Source organism: Aquila chrysaetos, chromosome 4, assembly GCF_900496995.4.
Source record: "Aquila chrysaetos chrysaetos chromosome 4, bAquChr1.4, whole genome shotgun sequence".
NCBI lineage: Eukaryota > Metazoa > Chordata > Aves > Accipitriformes > Accipitridae > Aquila > Aquila chrysaetos.
The window spans coordinates 1,878,716-1,905,822 of record NC_044007.1 but is presented as its reverse complement, the minus strand read 5'-3'; the positions used below and the strand labels follow the sequence as shown (position 1 = coordinate 1,905,822).

Sequence of the window (27,107 nt, the reverse complement as noted above, 5' to 3'; positions counted from 1 at the left end):
GGGCACTCACAGGGTGAATGGAAAATTGTCCCTAATTCCCCACTCTGGAAGTCTGAGGACAACCCTTACTCATCTTGCTAATGTAGAAAGAGCTGCTGTCCCAAAGTCTGGGGAAGTTGTGAAGGCCCGAGTCAAGAGCCTGACAGGAGCCCAAAGAAGCCAGCAGAGAAACCTCATTGCCATCCTTGGCATCTGTGAATACGGAGGCTGCAAGCAGCACACCTGCAGGTAAGGGTGAGCATGTGTGGGCATGAGAGGTACAACATTAGTTTTGCTGGCTGGCACCAGGTATTGGCATTAAAGGCAACAAAAAACAGAGACTTTTTTCTGCGTCTTACTGTCATTCCCTCCCTACACTCAAAATGGCATCTGAGGACAACAACAAAAATATTCCTTATCCCTCTTATCTCCTCCTCCTTCCTGGTCCACGCAATGCCTGTATCCATCACAAGCACTGGGGCACTGCAACCAAACCAACTGTCTTCCCTTAGATAGACTGTGCCCTGCTCCTACTTCCCTCGTATTTCATCCTCGTTCCAACCACACCATTTCAACAACTGCTTCCATGGCCTGGTTCTGTACAGATTTGTTTCTGGAGGCCAGTCTCATCTGCCACTTCCCTTAACATGTATGAGAGCTGAGGTCGCTGTGTGGCCTCTTGTACAGACAGGATGGCTCACTGGTTCAAAAGTTCTTGGCGACATTCAGGTGGGCAGAAAGGGCACATGTATGTATTTATACAGTGTGACAGTTGAAGGAAAAGAGGTTAAGAATCAAAAGAAGGTTTCATTCACATAGATACATATTTACTGAGGACTGAGACTTTACTGGAGAGCACACAAGTAGCTTCTGATGGAAGGTTAATCACAGGGCAGAACAGCTACGCCAGGAAATCTTGTCTCGCTACCATAGAAACCTCTGCAGTCTCATTACTGCATAGAGCTTAATAAGAAGATGTTAAGTCTATGCTAAGAAAAAACGTAAGTTCTTGCAGGGCTTTTATCACTGACATCTGTATCCATAAGAGTCAAAATTCACTGATGCTTGGATTGCCAGAAGAAATTCAAATGTAGTTATTACCTGGGCCTCCACCAAAATATCGTCCCTCTGTGATGCTCTTTTAACATTATTGTATGTATTCAGAGGCCCATTTAGGGGTAAATCAAGCCCAACAGCAAGTCACCATGCAACCCATTATACTACCTGCTAGGATCCTGCTTAACAAGCACTGGAGGTTGGATATACCCACATATCCCTCAGAAATGTAGGGTGACAAAAGGATGAGAAAAGTATTTTCTTCAAAATCATGGAACCCAAAATACAACTTACTACTTTTCTAACCTTCCAGGGATGGAACGAGCAAGTTCCAGGCCCAGAGGTTACAGTTATGTTAGTAAATCAAACCAGGCCAGTGGACACTTCCAAGCATGGGAGGTTAGTCATCCCTACAGTCACCAACATGGGTTAGGCCCAAGGATCTTCCAAACAATTCCTGGGGATGACAGAGGAGTTGACACAAGACAATGACCATTCCCAGGCGGCAGCTTGGATGCAACCAGTCTGTTTTGGCAGGAAAGACCATTCCTTCTTAGTCAGCTTCAGTGCCAGAGGTTGGTCCTCAGCATCTTTAATTTTTTAGCTACTCTGCAATAGCAGTTTTAAGCAATAAGCAACATCTCTTGCTGTTGAAATCTGCAGCAAAAGACTGAAGAAGAGGATGTTTGCAGAGACTGAAGAGGTGTGTGTGAAAGGTGGCATGATGTTATCATTAAACTGTGGGATTTCTGGGGCAGGAGATAGAAACAGCCATGGAGGGAGGATGGTTAGTCTGACCCAACAGTTGATGTAAATCTCTATTGCTACAGCACCAAGCTGCATAAGATAACTAGTTTGTCATTAATTAATAGCAGCTGCTAGGTGATCAGTATTCTGATGAAGGAAACCCCCCTTCCAAATGGACCCAGGAGTTCTCAGGCTGAACTGTTCCCTCCCAGCCTAGATCTGTCCAAACTCTTGGTAAAGTGCCTTCAGCCAGTCACTACCTCAACCCCAGTCAAGGTCTACAAAATGGTCATCGCTGTTGCTTGTCCATGCAAGGTCCTCAGATCCAGAGCTGCACATTTGTATTCTCCTTGCTCAGCAGGCATAGTTAACATTCAGGCTGGAGCAGCTTGCTTACCTTTAAAAGTAGTCTTCCAAAGTTATATGACTGTTGTGACGAGGGAGGCTGCGGGCAACCACAGATGACACTGTTTCCCCTTGTTTTCCAATAACCATGTTCTGGATAAATCTCTCATCCCCAGAGACCTTTTTGTAGAGAGCAAAAAAGATGCAAAGAACAGAAACAGAGAACCTGGAGTCTGGGATGGATGTTTATTCCCCAGATGTGGAACAGAATGGAATTAATGATTAATGGGATGAATTTTAACAAGTCCAAATGTCTCGTTCTGCGCCTAGGATAGAGTAATGCTGGGCACAAGTATAAATTGGGAGAGGAGTGGCTGGAGAGCAGCCCTGCAGAAGGGGATCTGGGGGTGCTGGTCGACAGCAGGCTCAATGGGAGTCAGCAGTGTGACCTGGCAGCCAAGAGGGCAACCTGCACCCTGGGGTGCACCAAACACAGTATAACCAGAAGGTCAAAAGAGGGGATTATCCTGCTGTATTCAGCGTTGGTGCAGCCTCACCTTGAATATTGTGTGCAGTTCTGGGACCCACAATTTAAGAAGGACGTTAAAGTCCTTGAATGCATCCAGAGGAGGGCAACAAAGCTGGTGACAGGGCTGGAAGGCATGTCCTGTGAGGAGCAGCTGAGGACTTTGGGTTTGTCTAGTTGGGAGAAAAGGAGGCTGAGGGGCAACCTCATTGCTCTCTACAGTTTTCTGAGGAGGGGAAGGGGAGAGGGAGGTGCTGAGCTCTTCTCCCTGGGATCCAGCAATAGGATGTATGGGAATGGTTCGAAGCTGCACCAGGGGAGGTTTAGACTGGACATTAGGAAGCATTTCTTTACCGAGAGGGTGGCCAAACACTGGAACAGGCTTCCTAGAGAGGTGGTCAATGTCCCATGCGTTTCAATGTTTGGACAATGCCCTTAACAACATGCTTTAAACTTTGGTCAGCCCTGAACTGGTCAGGCAGTTGGACTAGATGATTGTTGTAGATCCTTTCCAACTGAAATTATTCTATTCTATTCTATTCTATTCTATTCTATTCTATTCTATCCTCTCTAGAACAGCTGGCTATTTCCCTGCACATACTTCACCATGCTTTCCGTAAAGAATCCCAAAATGCAAAGGGTGGAACAGAAATACACAGGAAGCAAATCTACAACACTGTGTGGATACCTCAAGGTAAATTCCCTGCCATCACCACCCTGGTGATTCACCATGAAATAAAAAACACTGGACACCTTTGCATCACAGAAATTATATCGAAACATTTGCGTCCATGTTTCTGATTTCAGGATTAAGATGTTGACATAAACAAGTCCAAAGTCCTCAGGCTAAAATAGAACATACAGCTACCTCTTTCCTATTGAATGGTGTGATAAGAAGCAGACACCATCCTGAAGACAATCAAGGATGTAGGAGGCAACGTGACCATGTGAATGCTCTCTGAAGATGGTTGGTGAAGGGGGTGTGCTGGTCTACCTCACATAATGGGACTGTCCGTCCAAGAAGAGCCTAAGAGGAGAAGGGTCTCATCTACTCCATCAGTATCTTTAACAGGATACTAAGGCAAACAGAGAGTTCAGGAATAACGCTGCTGTCCCAAAACAGACCCCACACATCACAACCAAGTGAATGTTTCACTTATGTCATCTTTATTATCCTAGTCACATCTCTTCAACAGTACCTAGACAGATTTGACATTAGACTTATCAGTGCTTTCAGAAGAAATTAAGTACGAATTACTCTCATCTTGCTCACATGTAGAATAACTTTAAAAACTACCTAGCTCTCCTCCAGACCACCAGAGATGCTGCCTGGTCACTTCTTCCTTCATCACCCACTTCTACCACTGCACATACCCCAAACCCTTGGAGTTACCCAAACACAGATTGCCAGGGCACTGGCACAGAAAAATTAAGCCTTGGTATATGGAAAAGCTTGTTTCATCTGTGCGCAGAGCTGAGCACTCTTCCTGTCCATGAACTCTTATTCCTAGCTATGGGGGTTATTTGCACACCTAGAATCCCAAATGATGCATCTACCCAACATCCTTGTATGACAGGGCAGTACCATTAGGCTCACTGAGTAGATGGGTGTTGAAGGCTGAGGAGACTAATGCTTTGTCTGGAAGGCTACTGCTGGGAAAGGCATAGAGCCCTTCCGCTCAAGTGCCTGGCAAGAACCCTTCTCATATTTAGTCCAAACCAGCCTTTGCTTCTGTGTCTCCATGCCAATTTGCTGGTCACATGCACATGTAGGGTTGCTCCAGCCTTGAGCAGCTCCGAGGCTAACTGAACTTGGTACATTTACATGGAGAAGTGAAGGACATGCCTAGTTCAGCTTTTCTGTGATCTGGAGCCAGTTTGTGCTGAGTGGACCACCCATCTCTCCCCTGAGAATAAAAGAAGCAGTGACCACATCCTCTGACAGCACAAAGCAACGCAACTCTAAAAGCAACTTAAGAAACGAAAGAGATAGTCCTGGATTACTGAAGTTATTTCCGTGCCGTACCAAACACATCATCTTGACAATACATTGATCAATAGATCATACTCTGATCAAACTCCATCTTAAAATCTAGCTCTTTGTTCTTTTCCCCAGCTGTTAGTAGAAGACTAATTCATTGCTTGGGCACACATTTCTAATTTCTAGTCTTGATTTGTTTCATGGCCAGATCCCACCTATGTGTCCAGTGCCACTACCTTTCTTATCTCAGACAGATCTTCCCTTCCAAGTTGCCTGCTGTTGAGTATATCCATTTGTGGGAATCTTTTCTCCTTCTGCTAAGAAATCCCAGCTCTTTTAGCCTGATATACTGTACATTCTCATCTCCATATTAGCTTTTGTATGGGACTTCATCTCCTTTGGGCACAGGTGGTGAGAAATGCACCCAGTGTTGCAAATGTGGTCTTATTGGTGCCTTGCACGATGACCTCAGCCCTGCACTGTCCTCACTGACACAGCCCCCAATCATGACAGCTTTCTTCACACTTCATCAGATGTCTGACATATATTCAGCCTGTGATCAACCAATACTCTCATGTCTTTCATCTCTCCAGTGATTTACAGGTGACCTCTTAGTTTACCGTATAAGTTACTTATTACAGTATATGATCTTATTAGTATATGACTTGCATCCAAGCTACCTGGTTGTTTACGACATCCTGATCCTTCCCGGCACTGCTGATGCTTCCCGAGTTTGTATCATCAGTAAATTTCATTAACACCATCCTACTTAGCATCTTTCAAGGTCTTTACAGAAAATATTAAAGAGTACTGCAAGACCTGTTCCTGAGGAACTGCACTACTGACCTCCCCCAGGCCCATATCCCCCTCCCAACATTTTAAAAAACTTTCAACCCTTCCACTTCCAATTATTATATTGTTTTATTACTTTGCTGAACTCTTGAAAATCAGACTTTATTAATGTGAAATCAAGGAAGATCATCATCTTGTTTTTTAAGCCTTTTCATGTTTTTCATTATTCTCTCCTTCAAAAATTGTTTTTAATCCTGGCATGCTATCGAGATCAGACAAATGACTTTTACCTGTCCTCTCTTTAATTTAGGTGGTAAATTCTGACCACACAATGCTGTCTTGATCTTGAACAATTTATGAACAATACCTGGGAGTGAACCTGGACCTGTTGTTCTGTATGCCAGTTCTCTAAGAGTTCCAGGATGGAAAATATCCTGTCCGGTTTTGTCCCAACTTTAATACATTAAAATTTTTTATTCCACCTCAGATGTGGTTATTTCTACTTCTGGGCACCTGTCTCCATGCTGTCTTCAGCCCCAAAGTCAAAAGCACTTTCTATATTGAATAAGTAAGTGGTTAAATTTAATATTCAGTTTTCATCTATCACATATTCACTACTTTCTTTTGTCTCTCAATACAAGGGCTGAATAATTTTAATGTTTAATGTCTTTCCTGAGATCTAAGTCATTTTGACTATTGCAAACTTTTACTTTATATATTTCTTAATCACAGTCATGTAATTTTGTCTGCTGCTTGGTTTTTGCTTCCATTCTTTTAGGCTTCCCTCTCATTCCTAGTATAATCTTTGAAATGGTTATTCACCCATTTTAGGCCACAGTTATTTTTCTGTAGATGTTTTTTTCTCCACTTTTCCTCTTTGTTAGGGAAAAAAATTCCAGACAGGTTCCCGAATCTTTGCTTTCAGGGAACCACAAGCTTCATGCCTTGCATGCACATCCTTGAACTCACAGTTCACTTACCCTTTCTCTAGCCACCATATATCAACATTTATCTTTGGTATCTGTTTATCTTAAACTGAATCAATCCAAAACTCAGCTGAATCAGGGGACAATATTGTTCCAAGTGTGTCAGAGTCCTAAGCCCAGCCATCAGAGTATGCCATCTCAAAAAACATCTCTATAAGGAGGGGAGATATGGGGGAGGAAGAGTAGAGTCAATTAGTCTGTGCTGTAGGCGGCTAAATGGAGCTGAAGCCGGATTAGATCAAAATTAATCCAAACAGCTAAACTCTGGGCAGGCAGCTGAGCTCTAGAAACATATAAGATACCCAGAAGAAATACACCTAGGGAAGGCAAATGCAGAGAGCATTGGCTGTGGTCATTTCAGTTGGACACATGAACAAATGAAGAAGGAGCTTGGTCCAGCTGGGAAGAATTAGCACAGTTCTGTATTTGGATGGCATTTCTTTCTTCAATTTGAGCAAGAATGTCCTCTCATTTGAGACACTGACTCAAAAGCAGGGATGGCAAAAAAGAGATTCATGACAAAGACCCATTTGGGAAACATTGTCCTTTTCAGCTGCCATTTGCAGGCACGTACCAAAGGTAAGCACTCCTCATGCGGCATGAGGGGAGGGTGGAGAATATTAATTACTGAGAAGAATGGAAACCATGGATCAGAGCCATTCTCATCCTACATCTCCAGGAGCATCCCCAGCCTTACTCATGACCAAGTGGGCAGATTTTTAATGGTTGATCCTTTATTATTAAAATCACAACAGATTTATTATGCTGCAAGTTTACTACATTCCAGGGTGTGAACTGCGGGTAGCCCATGAGTAGTTTTTAATTGCTCGCTGTTCTCCTTGGCAAAGAAGTCTTGTTGATGTCCCATCCAACTTATTCTGTAACCACATTCAGTCACTGTTATTCATGCAGTAGTAGCTTCAAAATGCCCCTGTACTTTTGTCTTTAGCAACTCCTTTTTCTTCCAAACTAGCCATGGAAGTAGCCTCCTCAGAAAAATATCCAACAGATATCCAACAGGATTATAGACAACCATGCATTCAGTTCAACTGAGCAATGTCCTGATGTTAGGCAAAAGGAAGACATACGCTGGGACCATAGCCAGAAGTCCTTAACATAATGTGACATGAAAGAAAATGTGTTTGCTAACAAGCAAATCTTTCTAGTGCTTGGGAAAGCAAAGCACCATTTCCACACCTGTAGCCTGAGCCTACACAGAAGCTTCCCCACCAGAGTTCAGAGCAAGCTTCTTCCCTCGGTCATTTACCTAGTGCAGCTCCACCCCATCAGCAACGCTGAGAATGTAGATAGAAAGAGGCCAGTGGAATCTTTCCATCACCATGACATGAGTTATTATTACTGCTTTACCTGCAAAATAATCTCACAGTCCCACAAACTAGAGTCCTTGTTGATGATCTAACGATATTCATACCCAGCCACGTCCTCAGAGGTTGATCTGTTCTCAACATCTGAAGATACTTTGAGGGCAGCAGCCTCCAAAAAAACTGCAGTCCAACAGAAGTGTCTGAGCCATTGTAGTGTCCTGTCAACATCCTGAGCACAATCTCAAAGACATCTGGAATGACCTGCTTTTCTGAGACCTTCTTCTCCATGTCCTTTTAAAACCCATTCCTAAGGTAAGTGCCAGAAATGGATATGTTTTCCTCTTCTACTGGCCACTCAGCTCCTTGTCAGAAATAGTTATGTTTTGTGGGGACATTTGATCTTGTACCTTCCAAGCCAAAATACACTGGAGTGGGATGCACCTGCACTGACCATGAAATGGTGGAGTTCAAGATCCTTAGGGCATCAAGCAGGGTGCACAGCAAGCTCACTACCCTGGACTTCAGGAGATCAGACTTTGGCCTCTTCAGGGATCTGCTTGGTAGGATACCATAGGATAAAGCCCTGGAGGGAAGAGGTGCCCAAGGAAGCTGGTTAATATTCAAGGATCACCTCCTCCAAGCTCAGGAGCGATGCAGCCCAATAAAGAGGAAGTCAGGCAAAAAAGCCAGGAGACCTGGATGAATGAACAAGGAGCTCCTGGACAAACTCAAACTCAAAAAGGAAGCCTAGAGAGGGTGAAAGTAAGGACAGGTAGCCTGGGAAGAATACAGAGAAATTGTCTGAGCAGCCAGGGATCAGGTTAGGAAAGCCAAAGCCCTGATTGAATTAAATCTGGCCAGGGACATCAGGGGCAACAAGAAAAGCTTCCATAGGTACATCGGTGACAAAGGAAGACCAGGGAAAATGTGGGCCCTCTCCAGAAGGAAACGGGAGACCTGGTTACCTGGGACATGGAGAAGATTGAGGTACTCAATGACTTTTTCTCCTCAGTCTTCACCAGCAAGTGCCTCAGTCACACTGCCCAACATGCAAAAGGCAAAAGCAGGGACTGGAAGAATGAAGAACTGCCCACTGTAGGAGAAGGTCGGGTTTGAGACCATCTAAGGAACCTGAAGGTGCACAAGTCCATGGGACCTGATAAGATGCATACTTAGGTCCTGAGGGAACTGGCGGATGAAGTGGCTAAGCCACTATCCATTATATCTGAGAAGTCATGGCAGTTCAGAGAAGTTCCCGCTGACTGGAAAAGGGGAAACATAACCCTCATTTTTAAAAAGGGGAAAAAGGAATACACGGGGTACTGCAGGTCACTCAGTCTCACCACTGCTTGGCAAGATCATGGAGCTGATCCTCCTGGAAACTGTGCTAGGGCACATGGAAAATAAGGAGGTGATTGGTGATAGCCAACATGGCTTCACTAAGGGCAAATCATGCCTGACAAATTTGGTGGCCTTCCACAATGGGGTTACAGTGTTGGTGGATAAAAGAAGAGCAACAAACATCATCTGCCTGGACTTGTGCAAAGTGTTTGACACTGTCCCACACAACATCCTTGTCTCTAAATTGGAGAGACATGGATTTGACAGATGGACCACTCAGTGGATAAGGAATTGGCTGGATGGTCACACTCAAAGAGTTGCGGTCAACAGCTCGATGTCCAAGTGGAGACCAGCAATAAGTGGCATTCCTCAGGGGTCGGTATTGGGACCGGCACTGTTTAACATCTTTGTTGGTGACACAGGCAGTGGGATTGAGTGCACCTTCAGCAAGTTTGCCAACAACACCAAGCTGTGTGGTGCAGTTGACACACTGGAGGGAAGGGATGTCATCTAGAGGGACCTTGACAGGCTGGAGAGGTGGGCCCGTGTGAACCTCATGAAGTTCAACAAGGCTAAGTGCAAGGTCCTGCACATGGGTCAGGGCAATCCCTGTAGGGTACAGTGTTCGGAAGATCTCGCGATGTCACGGAAAGGTAGAAGGCTAGTCGTCACCTCCCTATGACGTATCAGTAATCCCACCTACCGTTGTTAGTTATAAAAGGAATTAACTGCACAATAAAAGAGGAAGTTGACACTCACACCGTGTGTGTTATCTGTCTCTTCCCTGGTCCGGGCCGACCAGTGATCTAATTGCGGCACCTTGATATGTAGCAACGCTACAATCCCAAGCACAAATACAGGCTGGGTGGAGAATGGATTGAAAGCAACCCTGAGGAGAAGGACTTGGAGGTGTTGGTTGACGAGAAGCTCAACATGACCGGGCAATGTGCACTTGCAGACCAGAAAGCCAACTGTATCCTGGGCTGCATCAAAAGATGCAGGTCAAGGGAGGCGATTTTCCCCCTCTACTCTGCTCTTATGAGACCCCACCTGCAGTACTGCATTCAGCTCAGGGCCCCAACGTAAGAAGGACATGGACCTGTTGGAGCGAGTCCAGTGAAGGGCCACCAAGATGATTAGTGGGTTGGAGTACCTTTCCTATGAAGACAGACTGAGACAGTTGAGGTTGTTCAGCCTGGAGAGGAGAAGGCTCCAGGGAGACCTTACAGCAGCCTTCCAGTACCTAAAGGGGGCCTACAAGAAAGCTGGAGAGGGACTTTTTACAGTGGCAGGTAGTGATAGGGCAAGGGGTAACGGCTTTAAACTGAAGGAGAGTAGATTTAGATTAGATATAAGGAAGAAGTTCTTCACTATGAGGGTGGTGAGACACTGGACCAGGTTTCCCAGAGAGGTTGTGGATGCCCCATCCCTGAAAGTGTTCAAGGCCAGGTTGGATGGGGCTTTGAGCAATCTGATCTAGTGGAAGCTGTCCTTGCCCATGGCAGGGGGGTTGGAACTAGATGATCTTTAAGTTCCCTTCCAAACCAAACCGTTCTATGATTCTATGATTCTATGACAAAATACACACATTTATTATGGAAAGGCCTCCAGGTGACCTAGTCCTTACCTTTGAAAGGTGCCTTTCAAAGTCAGTGAAGGGAAACATGTAATCCACAGTGCCATTCATTTTATGATGAGGCTTTTGTCTAAAGCAGTTCTGATGGATTGTGCATGTGTCTGCCTGACTGCAAAAAGAAAGACGTATGGTGATTCACCCGGGAGACATCTATGTTACAGAAGAAAGGCTGTACTTAAGTCAGATGACTCCCACTCGGGATTTTGTGTCCTGCTTCAATCTGTTTGTGACTGTGCAAATTTTTGAAGGTTATTGTCTTCCGCATTTTCTATTAATTGGTGCTGCCACAACTTTTGGCCCTGGCCACATAGATCTCAATGACAGGGACTAGCTTCTTTGTGTTACTATTCTTTTTATTGTGCTGGACACCCATGGCAACATGCACCATAAGCTATTTTTATTATTTAGCAAGGCTTACTATTTAGATTAGTTCATGGTAAGGCATCTAGGTCTATATCTGGTGATAGACATTGCTGCCAACATGGGACATGAAGCAGCAGTGCAAGGCACAGGCTTCCTGATAGAGCTCTCAGTCCCACCAGTCAGTGGCACTGCTGATGATATTGAAGGGGTGACAACGCGATGTCAATCACTTCAATGCTCAGTCGCAGACTCAGTTACAGTCCCTGGTTTTGACAAGGGTAAGTGATATCTTAAGTTAATGGGGAGAACTCCATTCGCTTTCTCCTGTCCTCTGCATAACCAAAGCCTAGCTGATAAAGAGATAAATTCTCCCTACTAAGGGGAGGGAGGTACCAGGCCCTGTAACTGGCCAGTCTTTGCATATTGTCCACTCCTGCACTACTACAGAAGGTTGCTCAGAGATTGACAGTGCCATCAGCTGATCAAAGTGTGGACCAAGACATCGGAGACCCTCAACCAACAGCAGCCCCCATGAATATTCCCAGCACCCTTCAGCCTTGGCTGTAAATCATCCAACTTTCAGATGGAAAATCACATGATCACAAGATTCTCTTACATGCTAGAGCATGCACTTAGGGATCATAACGCAAAGGCTTTCACATAGAGTTTGCAGCAGCTATGACCAGGACAAAAAGGGGAATCCAAAACCACTACCAGCCTGTCCCTGTGAGACTGTCCTTATTTATAAGGTAATCTGGGTAGATATAATCCTCCTCTGCTTATCAAGGAAAGGCAGATGATGTAAATTCAGTGTTCAGAGGCAAGGCGGCGATGTGCTTTATAACTATCTGATCTAACTTCTGTTACAGTTAATTCCTGTTTAAATTAAAAAGAAACCGAATTTTGTAGAGATGTCCTGTGACAGAAGTGTACGCCAGTCCAGAGTCCCTGGACTCCCCTTTTTTCTCTCAGAGCACTGAGCAGAACTCACTTATTTTTCTAAAAATACAGCAGGTGAGGGGGTTTTCCTCCCATCAGCAGAAGTACACCTGCTTTTTAGGCTAGAGGTTAGTGTGCTTAAGCCAGAATTTGAGAGATGTGAATACAATTTCTTTCTCTGCTTGGAGAGGTTCAATCTCCCATCTCAGACAGGGTGTGCAAACCACCAAAGTGAAGCACAGGCATGGGAAGAAAGGGGTAAGAGCTCTTTACAGATTAACTGAGTCAGTGCTGGGACTCTGGATTTCTCTCTGATACCCTCTATGTAGAGACACGTGTGTTTTGTATCAAACAGCCCCTGGAAGAAAGACCTAAGGAACTCCTAGGGGAAGGGTGCTCACCGAGCCATGCTTACACTTTCACCCTTCTCCAGATGAAACCTGCATTCCTTTCTGCCCAGTGGCAGTTTCGTCAGGAGGGTGGAGAGCAACTCCACCCGAACAAGCCTACAGTCTTGTTATTAGCGCACACCCGAGAGAGGTGGAAGCTTCGATTAGCTGAACACATCATCAAGCATCACTGCAGCCATGGGTACAGACAGCATGATTTCCCGCTAGTGAGTCACAGATGAAGATGGTAGATCCCACAGGCACAGTCATCCAAATGGTCCCAGCAAAAATCTACCCTCCCTGAACCACAGGAGCTGAACTCAAGTTGGCTCAATACACTGATCAGTAGTCTCTATTTTCCTATACCCCAGCTATCACCATGGTATCTGCAAACCTGATAGCAGACTCCATCCTGCAAAGCAGCTCCCAGAAAAGACGTTGACATCTGGTAGATGGATGTCATGGCTACAGTGCCATGGCCACAGTGACAAATATGGTTGGTTGATAATCATCTCATGACAGAAGGATCCGTTCCGCTTACACCTGGGACTGGAGTGGCTGTTGCTGTAAGACAACATCTAGTTCTGGGTTGGGCAATGCAGGGGAGAAGGTGGTAAATCAGAGTTGGTTCAGAGAACGACCACTGGAAGGGTTAAAGCCCTGGAGGACAGACCTTCCGGAGAAGGAGTCAAAGAGCCCACCAAAGTCTATCAAAGGGATATCCTAGACAAAACGTGTCTTCATGGGGAAAGTAAAATTGCAGCAGTGAGCAATTAAGTTTAGTAGAGGGGTGTAACGAGAGCCACTGGCTGTAGCAGCTGCATAAATCAGAGTAGAAATATTTTACACAAGGGTAATTTTACACATGGCTGGTAACCGACCACTGGAACAGCTTATGAAAGCTTGCCGTACACTTCTGTCACAGGACATCTCTACAAAATTCGGTTCCTTTTTAATTTAAACAGGAATTAACTATAACAGAAGTTAGATCAGATAGTTATAAAGCACATCGCCGCCTTGCCTCTGAACACTGAATTTACATCATCTGCCTTTCCTTGATAAGCAGAGGAGGATTATATCTACCCAGATTACCTTATAAATAAGGACAGTCTCACAGGGACAGGCTGGTAGTGGTTTTGGATTGATACCACTGAAAATTCAGAGAGGCTTTTGGCACACAAGTCTTCCTCCCTACACACCACGCCTCATTTATATTCTCAGATCTTCAGACCTGAAGTGACATTTCAACTGAAGTCCCTTATGGCTCCTGTCAGTCAGTGCTCAAAACCTTGCTCAGGGTTTATTCCACCACCGACAAAGACAGATGGGAATTTAGGTCCTCCTGAGCCCTACAAGCTGTCTAAGGCTGTCCTAACTGCTATATCAAACCACTTCCTTCACATATTTATCAAGCTCCATCTCAAAGCAGCTGGGATTTCTACCCTGCCTTTGTTTTTAGAAAGAACACAACTTTTCCTAGTGTTTAAGACCCTACCTCTGATTGCCAGTCCCATTTAAGTCACGCTGGTCTTAGCTCTAGTCCAGTGTGATGTTTTAGCTTACAGAGCTTTTCTTTCTGTAGCTCTGTTTTCAATGCCTGCAATGTATTTCTGGGGAAAAAATCATATCTCCACTCAACCTCTGCTCTGCTAAGCTAAAAGGGGCCAGTGTTTTCCAGTGTCATCTTTTCAGGTGAATCCTGTTCTCCCAGTCTTCCCATCAGTTTCCATCTACTTTTTTTTTTTTTTTTTTTCCATCAGGACCCCATTTTTTCTTGATAGGGGCAATGAAATTCCAGGTGAGAAGCCACCAGGGCTTCATGCCAGGGTGCTAGCACTTCCATAATCACCCTGCTAACAGCCTCCCTTAGACCCCAACACACAACTTGACATCACCTGTGTTTGCTTGTGTTTTTCTTTGTTTTCAGGGCTCCATCTCACCAGAGGCTCCTAGTTATCGTTAGATCAACTAATACCTGTAGGCCTTCCCTTTCCTCCACAATTTTACTGGCACGCTCCCAACTTCTCTCTCCCTGAAGTCTGGCACTCTCGCACACTCAGCCAGTCTGCAGGAGCTTTAACAGCCCCAGCTCCCGTGGTTTCCCGATGCCTTGCCTTACGGCCAGATCTCAATCCTTTTCAAGCTATTAGACAGAGTTAAGTGGCTTTGCACTGGCCAGAGGCAAACAATCCTACCGTGCTGATGCATCCCATGACCGGTGATGGACAGTCTCCACCAAGCTGGACAGACTCATTTAGTTTCCTATTTATATCACTAGTCCTTCAACCACACTGATATATTCCAAGGATTTCTCAGTATGCAATGCCTTTCAAGCACAGGCAGACCATTAAAACATGCCTGTGTGGACATCTCCATTTCAGCAAGCTATACACGATCTGTCAAGCGACGTTTTAGTGTTGTGAACGCCGGAGTGCCAACCCCGCCATGCTTAGCTATTGAGGCATAACCACCTTGAATGCTTAAAGCACTGGATCTTTTCCAGTTTCATGGGTGTTAATTAAGATATTGCTCAAATGTGCCTTGAACTGCCCAGTTACAAGAAAGGATCTGGATGTAACCAGGTCTGGTGGCTTTCACAGAGCTGAGTTTTTCCTGTATACTCAGAGAGGTATATCTGCTGCTCTGACAGCGCAGCAAGATAATATAAAGATAAATTATAGTTTTCACTCTCACAGCTAAGAGAGCATTAGGGTGCACATCTTTCCCTCCCTTTCCCACGGCACAGTACTGATTCCGCCACCCCAGCTCGATCAGCTTTGTGTCATCCATGACTGTGGAAATTTTCATTAGCAATGCTTCTCGAGTTACTGAGAACCGTTTAGGGAGCAGCACTTCCCAAAAATCCTCATTCTCAAACTGGGAGAAAAAGGATAGGCTGCTGGGAATGGTAGCAATGCCCATGTGGATCGCCACAACTAGCCTGTGACATTAATGACCCCCAGTCATTAAATCAGCTTGCGCACTCACTTTGTCTCCATCTCTGAAGTCTCTGAGTGCCTCACAGTGACTCACGAACTTTCCTTCTTTGGCTTATTCAGCTGTTTTAAGGGAAATTGCATAATGCTGGGGTTTTCCACCCTGGATCACAACAAAAACAACAGAAAGTCTATCAATTTTTCCTCTGAAATATAAAATGGCATTGGCTCAGTCAAAAGGGAGGAGCAAAGCATTTCTCCCTAACTGCAGGTTTTTTAAGCTGTTTCCACAAATACTGTATAAATTCAAAAGAAATTATTATGTTTGAAAGGGTTGCCTTGAAATGCATAAAGTGAAATTTTCTATCAGGAAGGTACTGCAGTGGGAAAATTGAATCATTCCTCCACATTGGGTTTATTTCCCAGCTTCAGAATAAAATTAGGTAAATAGTTGGCAGTTTTACAGAAGAAGGCACAGTGCCCTGCTCTGCCCGCATGACCCAGGACTTGAAATAAAATGACATATCCAAATTCCAGACTTGGAAACACCATCTCCCATGCTCACCTCCACTGACCTTTCAGTGACTCCAATGCCCAGCAGCTCAGCACCAGGGCTCGGTTAATAACTAAGCCCCTGGGAGCCAGAAACCAGGCTTGCTTTTGCACTGGATTTGGGAAAATAGACATGTTTTGGGTAAACCCAGCCACGCCAGCTTCCCGCTTGCCAGCCCAGGGAGCAGTAGGCATGAGAACGTGGCACAGGTTTTGGTGAGGCTGAGCCAGCGTGTGTGGAAGCCCAGCCCGCTGCCGCTTGCATCTTGACTGTTGTTGCCCAATGCAACACACATGACACAACCCAGTTCTTGGCTCGCGGAGCCAGACTTGAAGGAACAAACATATCTTGTCACATTCCCCATCCAAGCACTGGCGTGGGGCCACCCCTTGCAGTGCAAGATGTGTTTTTCCTTTTCCATGGCACCAGCCCCAGGACATAAACCTGAAGAAGAGACGATGTATGACAGGAGTCTGCTCGTTGCGGTGACGTCACCTCCTTGGGGAACTTGTTTCTCTACAAATCCCAATCCAGACTGGAGCTGAGTTCTCCCCTGATCACGCCGAGGGAATCCGCCCACAGGATCAACAAGAGGTGGAGGGTGGGAAAACATATAAAGCTCCCTGGGAGCAGCTCTCCTTTACTGCCCCGGCTGCACGGATCTGCTCTCAGCATGAAGACACTTCTGGTTGGGCTCCTGCTTGGCCTGGCATTCGTGGAGTTGGGTAAGACCACTGCATTCCTGACACCCCGGGGACCCCCTGGGAAATGCCTGGGAGGGGAGGGGAAAGGCATCAATAGAGAAAGATCTGGTAATCTCCAGGTAGGGGAAATAACACCCTTATGTATTTAAGAAGGTCAGTGGAGAGGGTGAATGGGGAAAAGGGATATGCATGCCCGGCGGGGAGAGATGTGACGCTTGACAGAGAGCAATGCACATCATTCGGATGCATATGTGGTTGACTGTCACCCAAGCCTGCTCATACCGTACCCTGGGATGGAGGGGACCAACACGTTGCTTTATAAGACTAAGGTGTGAATGACAGTCACATGGCACAGGGCAGTACAAGCTCTTAAGCTGCCAGCTTATCCCCTCAGGGATGGGATGGGGTATGTTCATCCTGAGCTCCTGCCATCCTTAAAACCTCCCAGCTGGCTGCTGGAAGCTCTGAAAACCAGAGGGTGAGGCTTCAGTATAGATATGGGTGAGGATATGAGAAATAACTCCAAGGATTTTGGAAAAGTTCATTAAACCGCCAGCTCTAGGGTTTTCACTAATTTCTAGAGATTAGGATATAGGTGGAGATATGCAATTCTTCTGGGTTTGTTTAGGCTTGGTCTCTGATGGGTATGGGTCTTGGGCAAGCTGGTAGCAGGGTCTGGTCATTGCTGTGTTCTTACTCCATCTATTTGTGACCCACTGCAAATACATCCTTGGCCTGGAACAGAGTCATCCTTGGGGTGACACCAACCCAGTGGGTTTTAACCTACAGCCCATGGGCCCCAGAGATCCTCACACTGCTTTCACGGGACTCTGAAAGATCTCAGAGGAAAGGCAGCCTGGGCAGAAGTTGAACACCTCTATCTGAAGGCATGGCTACGTGGAGATCATTCAAAGGGTTGCAAGTGCAAGAAGGTTGAAAGGCATACATCTTGCAATTCTTTATGCAAGGAAGTGTTTTGGGTCTCTTCTTCAGGCTGCTTTGCTTTTTTTAATTCCCCCTACCCTCATTACTCTTTCTACCTGTCTCTAAAGCAAACCCAACTGCTGGCTGAAGGACATGGTGTGGGTCAAACCCACCACAGGACTGAACCAGGACAGAGGCAGTTACTTCTATACAGCTACTGCAATTTTTTACGTTTCAGTACCTGTTGTTTTTCTTTTTTTTCCCTTCTTTCTTTCAAGAAGTTTCACAGGAGTTTCTTTTCCTCCTTCTGGGTCTAGGCCTGTCCTGGATTTAATGGGTTTGCTGAGGAACTGACAGAGCAGATTTCTACCCAAAGGTCTCAGAGTGCTTTATGGAAACAGAGACACATCACCACTGTTTGCTTTATAACTGAGAAGGAGGCAGAAATGGAATTTCTGGGATGATCCAGTGGGAGGCAACTGGTCTAGGCACAGCTCTTGCAGCTGAGGAATATGTCTGTGACCATTTGTCTTCCAGGCATTTGATATCAAGGGGTAGAAGGTACTGTTGGACAGTGATGAATGGTGAATTATTGGCCTCAGATCAGGACACAGCACTCTCCTCTATGTTCAGTTCTTCTGTTCTGGTCCTTATGGTTTTGGGCTTTCCTTTTCCACTGCAACCTTCTTACAAAATCAATGTCCTCTGAGTGGCCCACCCAGAGTCAGTGAAAGATAAGGGGGCTGAGGATTTTCTTCCTTAAATGTGCTTTTAACTGCAAGTAACTCCCTCAGAGGCCATGGCACTGCCCTGCTCACCCATGAAAATGGTAAGGTTTGGAAACCAGCTCAACCCAAAGGTTGCAGATCAGTTTCTCGGATGCTTTAAGCCAGCACTGCTCCATCCAGCCATCCATTAGCCAGCCCTACACACTCACAAACATCCCTATGCTTGTCAGGTTGACAATGTTGTGTGTTCTCTCTCAGTGGGCACTACATGTTAAAATATAAAACAACCTCTCATGGGTCATTTGGAAAGGTTCTACCAAGGTCCTCAGCTCGGGTAAACAGGGACGGCTCCAGCGCACCTATTTACAAAGGATATGGCCATGAGAACACCAACACTGCTCACATTAAAAAGTCCTTCCTACCCCTGCAAAGAGGACAAAGAAGGTTTTTGCATCGTGTAGGTTCTATTGCACAGCTGAATTTTCCAAAGGAGGTGCTGAAAGAAGTAGATGCCCTGAAAATTCTTTCTAGAGTCAGGTGTTCAAACAGCTGCCTTCAAAAATGTTTATCCTTATCACAAAGTCCCAGAGGTTTCTCTCTTAACAACAGATGCTGCAGAACTAGAACAAGAAAACATCGTCTCTCTGCAATTTTGCCAATAGATGGCAGTGGACACATTTGGGTGGTTCTTCAGCTGCCGTGTTGCTAGAAGGCAGGTAGGATAGAAAATATCAAACCAGGCTGGTTTCTGTCATCAGGCCACAGCAGCACGACTCCAAAAAATATGCACACTGGGTATCTGCCGACTGCGGATGGACGGGTCTCATACTGAGAATTTTGAGCAACTGCTGTGATCAATGCTTGCATATATAAAGATGTCCCTCTTTTGGCAGGCAGCCAGCAAGAGCTCTATAGCATCATCTCCTTTAAAAAGCAGCAGTAGCCCCTGATGAAAGTATTTTTCAGGCCACATCGAGCCCTTAGGATCTCTGATACAGCTCTGAAATTTAAATTCTGCTCTCACTTACAAAGTTCTGCAGAAATCCCTCTAAACAAGCACAAAGAAGCTGCCACTGTGGGTGGAGGGATGGGGGAACTGCCAGTCTTTCAGTGCTGGTGAATGCTGCTCTCAACGGAAGGAGCTATTTTGCTCTGTGTTACAGCATTTCTTAGAGAGGATGCAAAGATCCTATCACAGCTGCTCAAGCAATAGATCCTTCTAGATCCCTGCTCTTTTTGGGCTGCTGAGCCCCCAAGGTAGTGATCACGCTCAACTCCCGCAACACCAGCCTTGTCCTTTGGTGCTGGGCTTTGGTCTTTCCCCCTTGCCATATCCAAGCTTTCCCTTTCCCTCCAGATGTGCTTAGTTTCTGGGACCACTGCATCTTGGTCTGGGGGGGGATGAAGCACTGACCAGCACGTAGTCCCCACCCCAGAACAGAGAACCTGCAGATTTGCTGTCTGTCTTCGCTGCTGCGACCACCTCAGACCCATTCTGTTTCCCTCTGCAGCCCAGTCCTTACGATGCTACACGTGCAAGGAACCGACGGACATTGCTCAGTGCAGAACAGCCACCCTGTGCCCCCCGAAAGCCACTGTGTGCACCACAACGTTGCACTCCGTAGACTCGGGTAAGTTTCATTTCTTGATTGGAGTGCTCGCAAGGGGAGATTGTAGAATTACAGAATGGGTTGGGTTGGAAGGGACCATAAAGATCATCCAGTTCCAGCCCCCCTGCCATGGGCAGGGACACCTTCCACTAGACCAGGTTGCTCAAAGCCCCATCCAACCTGGCCTTGAACACTTACAGGGATGGGGCAGCCACAGCCTCTCTGGGCAACCTGGTCCAGTGCCTCACCACCCTCACAGTAAAGAATTTCTTCCTAATACCTAATCTAAATCTACCTTCTTTTGGTTTAAAACCATTACCCCTCATCCTATCCCTACACTCCCCAATAAAGAGTCCCTCCCCATCTTTCCTGTAGGGGCCCTTTAGATACTGGAAGGCTGCTATAAGGTCTCCCTGGAGCCTTCTCTTCTCTAGGCTGAACAACCCCAATTCTCTCAGCCTGTTCTCATAGGAAAGGTGCTCCGGCCCTCTGATCATCTTTGTGGGCCTCCTCTGGACCCGCTCCAACAGGTCCATGTCTTTCTTCTACTGAGAACCCCAGAGCTGGACGCAGTACTCCAGGTGGGGTCTCACGAGAGCAGAGCAGAGAGGCAGAATCACCTCCCTTGACCTGCTGGCCATGCTTCCCTCTCGCCCTCCCAGTTCCAGCTTGGATTATCTTTTAACTTCTCTGTAAGAATCCAAGTGGAGTTATCCAACTTTAGAGAGGGAAGGAGAGAAATCATCAGATTCAGAGCCCCGTAGTGAATTATACAGGACTCACTCTGCTTACTCTGTTTTGCCTTTCCTACCCCTATGCCCTTGTGGACCCTGAACCTGTAGATGTCTGCAAACATACCGCAGAAACCCAGGGGCTCTCTCCTTGTTTGTAGATGCTTTCACCTAACACCAACTGTCTCACCAATGACCATGCCAGCGTTACACCAGCGCTTCTTGGCACTGCCAACTTCTGTGCAGAGCCGTTGCAGGAGCAACTCACCTGAACAAAATAGACAGGGACTTGTGTTCCTTGTCCATGCTATAATAAATTTGGAAGGAGCAGGAGGGAGAGAGGGACTCAGCAGGGAGAACTGGCAGACCTGTTCCTACAAAGAACAGTCTGGATTACAGGCACCCATGGATTAGAGATGGTCAACACCTTACTTGCCTTTATTTACCTATGATCACTTTACTTTTAATTCCCCTCCATTACACAAAGTCAGTGTTTCTCAATGCCAGCTGTCTGCACCTTCCTTTGTGATTTCTTTCTCTCTCTTATCCTTCTCCCCCTCTCCCATCTGCCTGTTTCAGGTTATCCCTTTTTCGGCAACATCACCGTCACCAGAAGCTGTGAGGAGGAATGCCTCGCCTATAACGGGATAGGGGCAACGAGACCCAAGTCATGCTGCTACACCGACCTCTGCACCGATGACACCAAGAGCAGCAATGGGGTGGGAAGCAGCTCTGCAGCGCTGGGTCTCATGGCCATGGTTTTTGGCACGCTCCTCCAGTGCGCTCTGTAACATCGCAATTGCCCGTGCTCCAGCCAAAACATCCCCCGCACCTCTCTGCCAAGCTGTCTCATGAACACTTAGATGCCTTGGGAATAACCTTCGCTGATGTGTGGCTTCACCCACCTTCAATGCTGTGGATTCAAGCGGATTCAAGCCAAGAGTTTGGGCACCTGGACCTAAAACCCTCAAATTTCCAGTTTCCAGCTGCTAAGCAGATGTTCCTCACCTTCAGCTGCTTCTGGTCCTCAGGACCCACATCTTCCCTTTTCCTCTGTGGGGAGCAGTAGTGGATGAAGCACTGCGGCTCTGTACAGCAGGAGGGACCGGGCAGTGCCGTGAAGGCTGGCGTTCTGGCATCATCCTCAGCAAGAGCAGGGGCTGTACACACACTGGACATGGACAGTGCTTTTTTTCCCAGGTTTCCCCAAGCTCCCACACAACCTGTGCCTGTGTGCCTCCAATAAATCCCTATGCACAACCCCCCAAAAAATCCTGCAACACTCCAACAGGAGCTTGGCTTATTTTCTTTCCACTTTTGGTGCCATCTCCTGAGTCGGAGCAGCAGGTGGATATTTGTTCCCACTTACTACCTGCTCAGCAGAGTGTGGCTTGCAACTGCAGAGAGCTGTCACTTAATTCTGTCTAGAATAAGCTATGGAATGAGCTCAGAAGGGCTCAGTCTTCTTGTGTTGAGATGGGATGTATTTCTGTAAAGCTCAAAACATGCCCTGGACTAACAGGCCAGGGCAAGTTAGACCTGCAAAAGCAAATTTGGGAGTTTGGTTAGCCAAAACCCTCAGCAGCCCTTTGCCTGAGCTCGGGTTGCGGTCAGAGCTCCTGAATTTCCCTTCCCAGATGATTTACAGAGCATTTCAAGCAACTTCTGTTACTCTGCCCTCCTCCATCCCTTCACAGCAGGGACTGCAGGAAAGGAAAAGTAATGATTATCCCAGATCCTCAGCTCTGGGAAATGCCAACGGCTTTACTCACACCGGTTAACAGCACTACTGTGTCCCAGCTGGGGATTTGCTCCATTCTCCCTTGCAGCAGCTGTAAGATTGATTTTGATGCCCTGTCTGCTGTAAAACCAGATGGAGTGGAAGCAGATACAAATGAGCCAGGCGTGCCCAGCTCGCAGACCTCTCTGGTCGGGAAGAGCTGGGGAATTTGCCGTTTGCTCTGTTCCTATTGCCGGGGCTCGTCCAGGGGAGCAGGAGGCAACCTGCCAGAGCAATGGCAGAGTGGAGCATGGGTATATCCCCTGCACCATCCTTGTGTGTTCATGCCATCCCTGCAACCTCCCCCGCGGCAAAGTCTATTTTTTCTCCATCTTTTTTCCATTTTCCACTCTGTTTCCATAAGGCATCAGCCAGGAAACCAAAGGAATAAGCAGAGGGCCTGTTTTTTTCATTGCACAGAGGAAATTGTTTCTCAAGGTCTGTCTCAGTACCATTTGCAAGAAAACTTTGACAAGGCATTGTGTTCCTTGGCAGAGGGTCCTGTGCAAGCCTGGGGCTCCGGAGGATGATGAGCCCTTTTGTTCTGGAAGTGAAATGCTCTGTGCTTCACTAAAATACTTACAGTTTCCCTGAAACACCCTTGCAGTGCTGAGGTCTGTGGAGGGAAAATGCCATTGAGAGTATAAGGATTGGGAGTTACTCAAATTCTGATATTACACCCACCCTTGCAGACACAGAGCACCAGCTTCTGCTTCCTACTCGTCTGTTCTCTGTTTCCCTGCTTCAAAAACAGTCTGATGTGTCAGGCCAGAAGCAAACCACCATCACTGCCATCCTTAGATCAGATCCACTTTTCTATTCCGGATTCAAGCTCTGGAGTAAGACATTGTCCCCGGTGGCTTTTCCATGCTGGCTGCAGGGTCCTGTGCTGTGCTAATATGGGCTGAACTTTCCTCCATCTATTGCACACGCAGATGGGGCAGGGTCTGGATACAGAGGGACTGGGAGGGTGAGGGTTCCCTTCTGGGTGAGAATCTGGCAAATAAAGTTGGATCTTCCAGTTTTCAGCCTGCAGCATCTTTCTTGTGTGCTCAGCCTTCACCCAGGAAGGGAGCGTGGGGCAGCACAGGTTGCAGGGAGGACATGTCTCTGGCTGGTTTTCTGCAACTCCCCAGCTGCCCTGTGACAGAGAAGGGAAAAGCTACAGAAGGGGACAAGCAAGGGAATGCAAAAATACTCCTTCGAAGAGCTAGATTTAAGGCTATCCCCATTAGAAGAGGAGGGGGAGAAGGGTAACGTACCGTCCAACATTACAGGAGGCTCATCTGGGGCATGCACAGAGAGACCAGGGAGGGGTTGTTGGTGCAGCTTCTCTTGCAGCAGGCAAAGAGAAAGCGGCTGAGCTCAGCACAGCAAGGCAAGCAGGCTGCTGGGAGCAACTCTCCGGGGTCCCCTCTGCGCTGCAGGGATGCTGCAGGTGGGACCCACTGCCCTCCTTGCGTCACTGGTTCTGGCTGCGAGCATCCTGTATCACACTGCGCTGCAGGTCTCCTGGCACCTGGGGCTTGCCGGTTAACGTGGCTCCATCAGCAGAGCAGCGAGCTTCTACCTTAGCCGAAACAGAGCCAAAGGCAGGGTTTAGCTTCAAAGCACTTGTAATATGTTCCTAGATTAGGTGAGGTGAAAAGCCCTTCACCCAGAGTGTCAGGTGTAAAAAATGTCCTTTTGCGTTAATATTCATCTGTTCACACAGTGTTAGCTGTAAGCCACAGGCTGAACTGTCGTCACCGGCAGCCCTTGCAAAGTTTGATTTGCTGCTGCTTAAGCTATTGCTTTTATTTCTTCTTGCTATTTGGTCCCTAGGAGTTAAACCCAACAAGCACTACTGCCCCAGCAAATGCAGGACACTGCCAGGGGATTCAAAGGAGTTGGCAGACTTTTGCGTCACTGGGTCGAGTGGACATACGGAGGGAGAAGTTTAAATATAGGCTGAATAAAATAGAACAGAGAAAGATGTGTCTCCAAAGGGCCATAAAAAGACTTGCAGCCTCTCGGCCCTGCAAGATGAGGCTTCACAGCAAGCGGCATCCAGCGCTGCTGTTGCTGTGTTGGAGGATTTTACCTGCCCCCCCGGGGGCTTGTTCTTCCCAGAAGTCATTCTGTGCACGTCCAGAGACTTTATCTCCTTATGCTCTATCTGGCCAAGAAGTTGCCTTTTCCATCACCTTCCAGCCCTTCCGCAAATGTGGGGCAGCCCTACAGATGTGCAGCCACCCTACAGATGTGCAGCCCTACGGATGTGCAGTCCTGATCTGCATCACCTGCTTTCAGTTGCGAATCTGCAAATGCTTTCGTCCATCTAGAAATTAAAGCATGGCAGAGACTAAACTTTCAGCTTCCATGAGTCTTGAAGGTGAAGTGGATATTTCAATGGATAGTTCCTCCTCTGGAAACACAGTGCACAACCAGCCTTGGCTTGGGCTGGATCAGGACCCAGGTTCATTCATGCTGCTTTAACTTGGGCAAGATTCCCACAAAGGCATCGCTAGTGCTGTGGGCGAGCAAAGCTACACAAACAGCATGATTAACACTTAGAGGACCAGGGTTTCCAGCAGGGATCATTTACGGTTACTTTGCACAGCAGGACACTGGTCACATCATGTGTAGCCATGAGTGGTGGTAGTTATCCTGGCATGCCCTGATTGCAGGCTGGTTCAAACTGCAAGGTGGAAAACACCAGGAGCTGTTTTGCTGCTTGATTTCTTTCAATTTTATATATTTTGTCTTCTTTGGGATGGAGGGGGGGTGGGGAAACCATACAGCTCTTTTGGTAGGTGCATTAATCCAGGTGGGCATGAAAGAAAAAGGGACAAGACAAGGGCAGAAATTATTGCAAAATGCCAAGAGAAGAAAAAAGAAGGGGATATTTTTGCAGTCCAGACATTTAATGTAAAACAGAGCTCTGATGTAATCAAATACAGAAAGAACTCGTAGTTCTTGCTAAAAATACCTATCTAGAATATAAATATACATTAGCATGTAGCTGCAAGGCTTATGGAGATATCTGCTACAGTCTTATATTTACAGATAGGGATTTAAATGTTTAATACTGCACATTCAAAAGAAAGTCACTTCATCTGAAGTAGCTATTAATTATAGAATGCGCTTGGCAGGACTGAAGTGCAGCAGGAGTGATATCATTTTCAATATCACTCCCAAATTATTTCTCATCTAAAACCTATCATGTGCACTTTTTTTTTTTCTTAAAAGACATCTTTTTTTCCATATTAGGACTTGGATGACTTGGAATGGCTGTCTCTGACACACCGGCACATCCTCTCTCAGATATCTTCATTGCTCTCCTGCACAACTCTCGCATCCCTAATTCCAGAGGAATACAAATCCGAAGCCTCTTTACTCAGTATGGCCCCAGGTCTGAGAACAAGACAAATCCCCTAAAAATGAGGTGAAAGGAAACTATAGGGTGTCTGAAACGGATAGGTTGAGGGGGCAGGGAGGTAAGCACAGCATCATGGTTGATATCTCAATTTAGCAAAGCCATTTTGGGTCACTTGAACTCGAGAGGGATGCTCAGAGTATTGTAAAAGGATGGGGCAGATGGCCCGTGTCTGCATTAACTGCCTTCGCTGTATGCCTTCATCCCCATTCCCTGGGGCTCCAGTCTACAGTTTGCCAGGAGGTTTTAAAAAACACTAAGTGTGTCAGTTAATCGTTCTGTGCCCTATCTGAGGCTGGTCTGGATCCTGATCCCCTTTCCCTGGTCAGTCCCTATTAAACAGATGGGAATTGTCACACACTGGTAGCTCCAGACATGGTCCTGCAACACATCTTTAGTGCCAACTGAGCTTTATATTTCTGAACACACTTAGTAAATGTGGGTAAGGACATTGTGCCTTGGGGTGAACCAATTTTGCACTAGTCCCTTGTGGCCGTATTGCTGAAATCCATGCAAATCTGCAACCTTAAAGGCAACCAAAAGCCATAGCATATGAAATCCATGGGTCAGATTCCCAAAAATCTAACCCAGTCATTGGAACAAAACCACTACAGGCTCCCTTTGTCCAGCAGGTCTCTTGAATACAAGGGGTCAATATGTTTTTCATGCCTTCAGGCCATTCCTCCCCATTGCAAGGTCAATTTGATGTGCCCTCAGTCACATCAGCGATGGCACACAGGTACCGAACTGTTGTCTGACTCTTCTTTTAATACACAGCCTTGCCCTGCACTCACCAGTATTTGGAGCAGCAGAGCTCACTCCGGTCTTGTTGACAGCTGTAGTTGGGACTGGCATGAACATCCCTTCATCTCCTTGCAAAAGAAATTGCTTTTGCCCAATAATCTGGGAATGAGATATAAAAGACTGCCTGGAAAAGGAGATTGAGTGATGTCAAGGTGCTTGTGTTGGTGCATTTGATCCTGCAGTACATTTGGACTTGCAGGAGGAGCAGGGTGAGGAGCACCCCGACGGTTGGGAGAAGTTTTGCACCTTCTTTGAGCTCTGCACACACCTTTGCTGCTTGGCTAGTTCCCCAGACAAAGCACAAACACAGGCAGAGGCGCAATGCTTTTCCACTTGCCTGCGTGAAATCCCGGGGGCGGGTGGCACTTTGCCCGTCGAAACTCTCCCGCGGGCAGTGGCAGGATTTCAGAGGGTGGCTGTGAGGCACCAGTGATGGGAGATGCTTGTAGAGGGATGTGCCACCACTCCCAGTGAGGAACACCATCCTACAGTGGGCAGTGGTGTCCGGGTTCCC

General features: G+C 46.6%; 1 protein-coding gene across 1 annotated transcript; it reads left to right on the top strand.

Annotated features, from left to right (window-relative positions):
* Positions 1-213: 213 nt before the first annotated feature.
* LOC115340817 (secreted Ly-6/uPAR-related protein 1-like) lies at positions 214-23,412 on the top strand. Its single transcript, XM_030012841.1, has 4 exons — positions 214-228; positions 16,324-16,619; positions 19,762-19,881; positions 21,171-23,412. Exons 2-4 carry the CDS (start codon positions 16,568-16,570, stop codon positions 21,380-21,382), a joined length of 384 nt encoding a protein of 127 aa, XP_029868701.1. The 5' UTR covers positions 214-228; positions 16,324-16,567; the 3' UTR covers positions 21,383-23,412.
* The last annotated feature ends 3,695 nt before the right edge of the window (positions 23,413-27,107 follow it).